General features: G+C 34.2%; 1 protein-coding gene across 1 annotated transcript; it reads right to left on the bottom strand.

Annotated features, from left to right (window-relative positions):
- Window positions 1–267: 267 nt before the first annotated feature.
- On the bottom strand, window positions 268–2,514 carry LOC129319576 (uncharacterized). The gene is made up of 4 exons (XM_054964675.1): window positions 2,246–2,514; window positions 1,322–2,163; window positions 676–1,211; window positions 268–561 (listed from the first exon to the last, which is right to left on the bottom strand). Exons 1-4 carry the CDS (start codon window positions 2,512–2,514, stop codon window positions 268–270), a joined length of 1,941 nt encoding a protein of 646 aa, XP_054820650.1.
- Between the last annotated feature and the right edge of the window lie 1,654 nt (window positions 2,515–4,168).

Here is a 4,168-nt window from a genome sequence, read left to right as displayed (position 1 = left end):
TTGCAATACATGTACACCATATTTGCATCCCTTTTTACCCAAAAAATATCCCAGCTACCTAAATGGTACCTATGCAGTCCTTAAAAAAAAACATAGACTGCAATCCCATTTACATAACCTATCACCTCCACAAGTACAAAAAACATATGAGGTGGCTGCCTGTACAAAAGGTCATTCAACAGCAAAATGCACAAAATAAATAAAAACCATATGCATTTCAATTTTAAACTAACTAATATGCATATGGTTTTCACCCCCTTTCAATCCCTACATTAGATTGGGATTCCTACATCTATTCTTGGTATGTCCAGCTTGATTACATCTTGAGCAATGATACACTTTTTTATTCTGAAACTGTGACTCTCTTTGCTTGGTAGGTGGTCGCCCTGGGGGACGTGTAGTCAGTGGTGGTTCCAAAAAGGTATTCTTTTCATAATCTTCATAATGTAGCTCGGTCAACTGAGGCATGTCAATGGTTTCCACTGGAATCATTGTGGAGCTGTAAATTTTTTCTTGTGCACGAATAGTGTAGCATTCTTCAACATATGAATACACATTACCCTGAACTAATTTTATTGCTGCACATGCATGTGCATAAGGAATTCCTACCATTTGCCATTCTTAACAAGAGCATTCTCGCAATGTTAGATTCACTCTCAAGTCATTGTTTCCTACCTTCACTAGTATCATATTCACACTATAATGTTCAGCCACCATAACTTCAGCTCTCAATACATTCTCCCTCAATTTTGCCTCAACACGTGGTCCAACTCCGTTTGACCAATTCGCCATTTCTATTTTGCTATTGTATAGCTTCCTCGCTAATTTTGCTCGGTGCTTATTTATCATCGCACATATATGATGTTTTCTCTCTTTCACTAACCAAGCATTGAAAGATTCAGCATGGTTTGATGTTATATTGTCCCATCTTTTGTATGAAAATCTTGCTAACGCCCAACGATTTATGTCCCCATTTATTTCTAACCATCTTGCCAACTGTGGGGAGAAAACCATCAAATGACCCATAGCAACATGAAATTCTGTTTCCAACCTTGCATATGCAATATTATCCAACAACTTAAGTGCATCTTCCTTGGTCATCCCATCAATCCTTCGCATGCCTCTATTAATTTTTGTAAATTCTGAGCTGTAATTTTCTTTGACATGACGATAACAAAAAGCATGTCGATTGCCATCAAATATTGCACGCACTGCACCAACAATAGCATTATGCCTTCTGACACTATGGTCAATTGAACTTGGTGTGTGATCTCTCTCACATTTTCAAGAAACCAAGCCCAATTATCATATGTTTCTCCACCCACTATTGCATAAGCCAAAGGAAATAAGTCATTATTTGCATCAATTGCAGAAGCTGCTAGCAAAGTCCCCTTATATGGACCGCTTAAATGACTTCCATCGATAAACAAAATTGGACGAGCACCTTGGAGAAACCCTTTGATGCAGCATCCATATGCAATAAAAAGTCTATCAAATCTATAATTTGTCGAGGCAACCCACTTTACAACTGTGTCTGGGTCCGTCTCCTTCAATTTCTCACAAAGCCATGGAATCAACATGTATGACTGCTGTGGAAGCCCATGTATTTCCTCCAATGCTCTATCTTTTCCCTTCAAAGCTTGTCGATATGTGAGATTTAACCCATACTCTTTGTAGAGGTCTTGTCTAATCTCATTTGACGTTTTCTCCATATTCCCCCTCACAGCATCAATGATGATTGATGATGTCAATCTTGAGTTAGCCTTTTGCTTTAATAGGAGGTTGTCTTGAGCAGAGTGCATGTGTTCATTGTGGAATTTTTTCACACACAATATAGAGGTTGTCTTCCCAAGAGCATAAGCTGATATCTTCCATTTACAACCATCAATATTGCATTTGACAATCATCTTCTTAGGGCTGTTTCTCACAAATATGTAACCAAACCTATGAGCAAGGCTGTATTTATATAGTGCTTTTTTGAATACAATTGCATCATCAAATGTCTGGCCAACACCCATAAATAAATCCTTCCATTTTACCGAATTAACCTCAGGTAGTAGTGCAAGAGCATTTTGTGTTGAACATGGCAAAGAGGGTGATATACTTTCAAGCTCTTGCCTACAGGGAGATCCTGGTAGTGACCATGTTAACAAATTCTCCATCCTACATTTACAATTACTTACAGGTCAATATAAATGGTCATTAAACTAATTAAACACACAAATAACTAAGAATAACAACTTACTCCATCAAGTTATCCATTGCTCCATTTATTTCACTATCATTTGTCTCAACATACACATGTGCTGACTCATCATTATACTTTATCAAATGTTGTACTCCCTCATCGTCTAACAAATCTATGTATGTGTCTTCACTAAACTTCACTGTAAATTTTAAGTCAGATGCACCACTTTCAACTCCTGTCACTGATGACACCATCCTCAACAGCTCTTCAAGATTTATGCCTTCTCTAATCAATTTAGAAATTAATCTCCTACCTTCATAGGTCATCTTCCCTTGTAAATCTTTTACAAAATGTCCATCAACATGAAGATAACAAAATACTTCTTTTATTGAAGTACTTGCTATATGGGAAATAAACCTGGAACAACTACAAGCAACATACAAATTTAGTACTTCACAACTGTCCATTCCATAATCCCAACCTTAACTACATAAATTCAGCATCCATGTTACATTTTTCAACATTCACGCACTTTTCAACACAGATCACAAAAATTCAGCATCCATGTTACATTTTCCTTGTTTTTCACTCCTCAACTTTTTCAACTGTGTCGTTCTCGAAAATCATTTCTTCCGCATGTCTATATATAAAGTCTAATAATCATTAAGAAGACTACTTTTTTTTCTAGGTATAAAACAAAGAGAAATGGTGCAAGATAGCATTTGCAAAGATTAAAACATTCTTTCTGTGCGTGCATGACAGAGGACATGTGTAAAAAAAAAAACAGAGCAATGGAAAAGAAATGGAAGAAGAAGATGCAAACTTCTCTTTCACGCATGGTAGAGGACGAAATGTAAAAGAAGCAATGCATACAATTACCTATTAGAAGACGATTATGCTCCACTAATTTTTCCCTAACATTTTCAACGCACGAGAGCACACTCCATCAGTATTTTTCCCGCTGAAAAACAAGAAAACAGAGCACACGAGATGAGCTTCTTTCCTGTTACCTTTCAATGTTTAGTAAGGGGGCAGTTTTGTAAACTCAAGTTTATTTTTTATCCCACTTAAAGACCATGGTCTTTAATTAGGATTTCTATTTTTCAGGATCTCTAATTGGAATTAATATCCTTAGAGGGTCTTCAATCGTCATTCTCCCTTTCATTTATACCATCATGACCATGACAAATGTCTAACAATCGCTGCAGTATTTGTATCTTTGAAGGCTGTTTGGATATCCTTTTAAAATTAATTTTGTATTTAAAATTATGATTTTAAAAAAATTTTATTCAAATATCCCAATTTTTTCAAACTCTATGTGATTTTTAAATGATAAGCTTAAATTTATTTCATTTTAAAAAATTAATTCTAACCATTGACTTGCCACTTTAAATAGTAAAATTATTCACTCAAAATTGATTCTAAAAAAATTATTCAAACATTCTTAATTTTATTAAAATCAATTTTTAAAAATTTATTCAAACATCAGCACTTTCTAATAATTAACTTTTTTTATAATTAACTTTTTTCAATTAAAATTCAAACAGACCTGAAGAAGGCGCCGTCGCAGTTGACATAATCATATATAATTACACAAGATAGAAACAGTACAAGGTAGGTAGTTAAAATCTCTAATGAAGACATTATTTTTCGATTCATCTAAGAAACTTTACTCAATAATTGTTTATACATTATCCATTTATTATTACATTATTAATATCATTAGTTTCCCATGCTACGCCCTTCGTATCAATGATATTCTGCTTCACTCCCTTAAATATTTTTAATAGTTGGGTTGATTAATTAAATCATTATTTAATTAATTGATTTTGTGTGTGTGTGTTCTATTACTAAATCCTTCAGTATTATCATAATTATGAACCTGACTATTAACAACTCAATAAACTTATATTTCTAAATTACTTTTGTACTACGGACGTCTATCGATCAGCAATTTGTTGCTTCTTTTATTGTAAGCTT

This window comes from Prosopis cineraria, unplaced genomic scaffold (genome assembly GCF_029017545.1).
Source record: "Prosopis cineraria cultivar Desert tree isolate PC_DT_omini unplaced genomic scaffold, ASM2901754v1 PC9, whole genome shotgun sequence".
Lineage (NCBI taxonomy): Eukaryota > Viridiplantae > Streptophyta > Magnoliopsida > Fabales > Fabaceae > Prosopis > Prosopis cineraria.
Note: the sequence above shows the minus strand (reverse complement) of the source record. Positions and strands in the feature narration are given on the sequence as shown.

Coding starts and splice junctions, on each gene's coding strand:
- LOC129319576 (XM_054964675.1), bottom strand. CDS start 2,514: ATGACCTATGAAGGTAGGAGATTAATTTCTAAATTGATTAGAGAAGGC. Junction 2,164..2,245: donor GCAATGGATAACTTGATGGA/GTAAGTTGTTAT, acceptor TTGTAAATGTAG/GATGGAGAATTTGTTAACAT. Junction 562..675: donor TGAATATGATACTAGTGAAG/GTAGGAAACAAT, acceptor AAATTAGTTCAG/GGTAATGTGTATTCATATGT.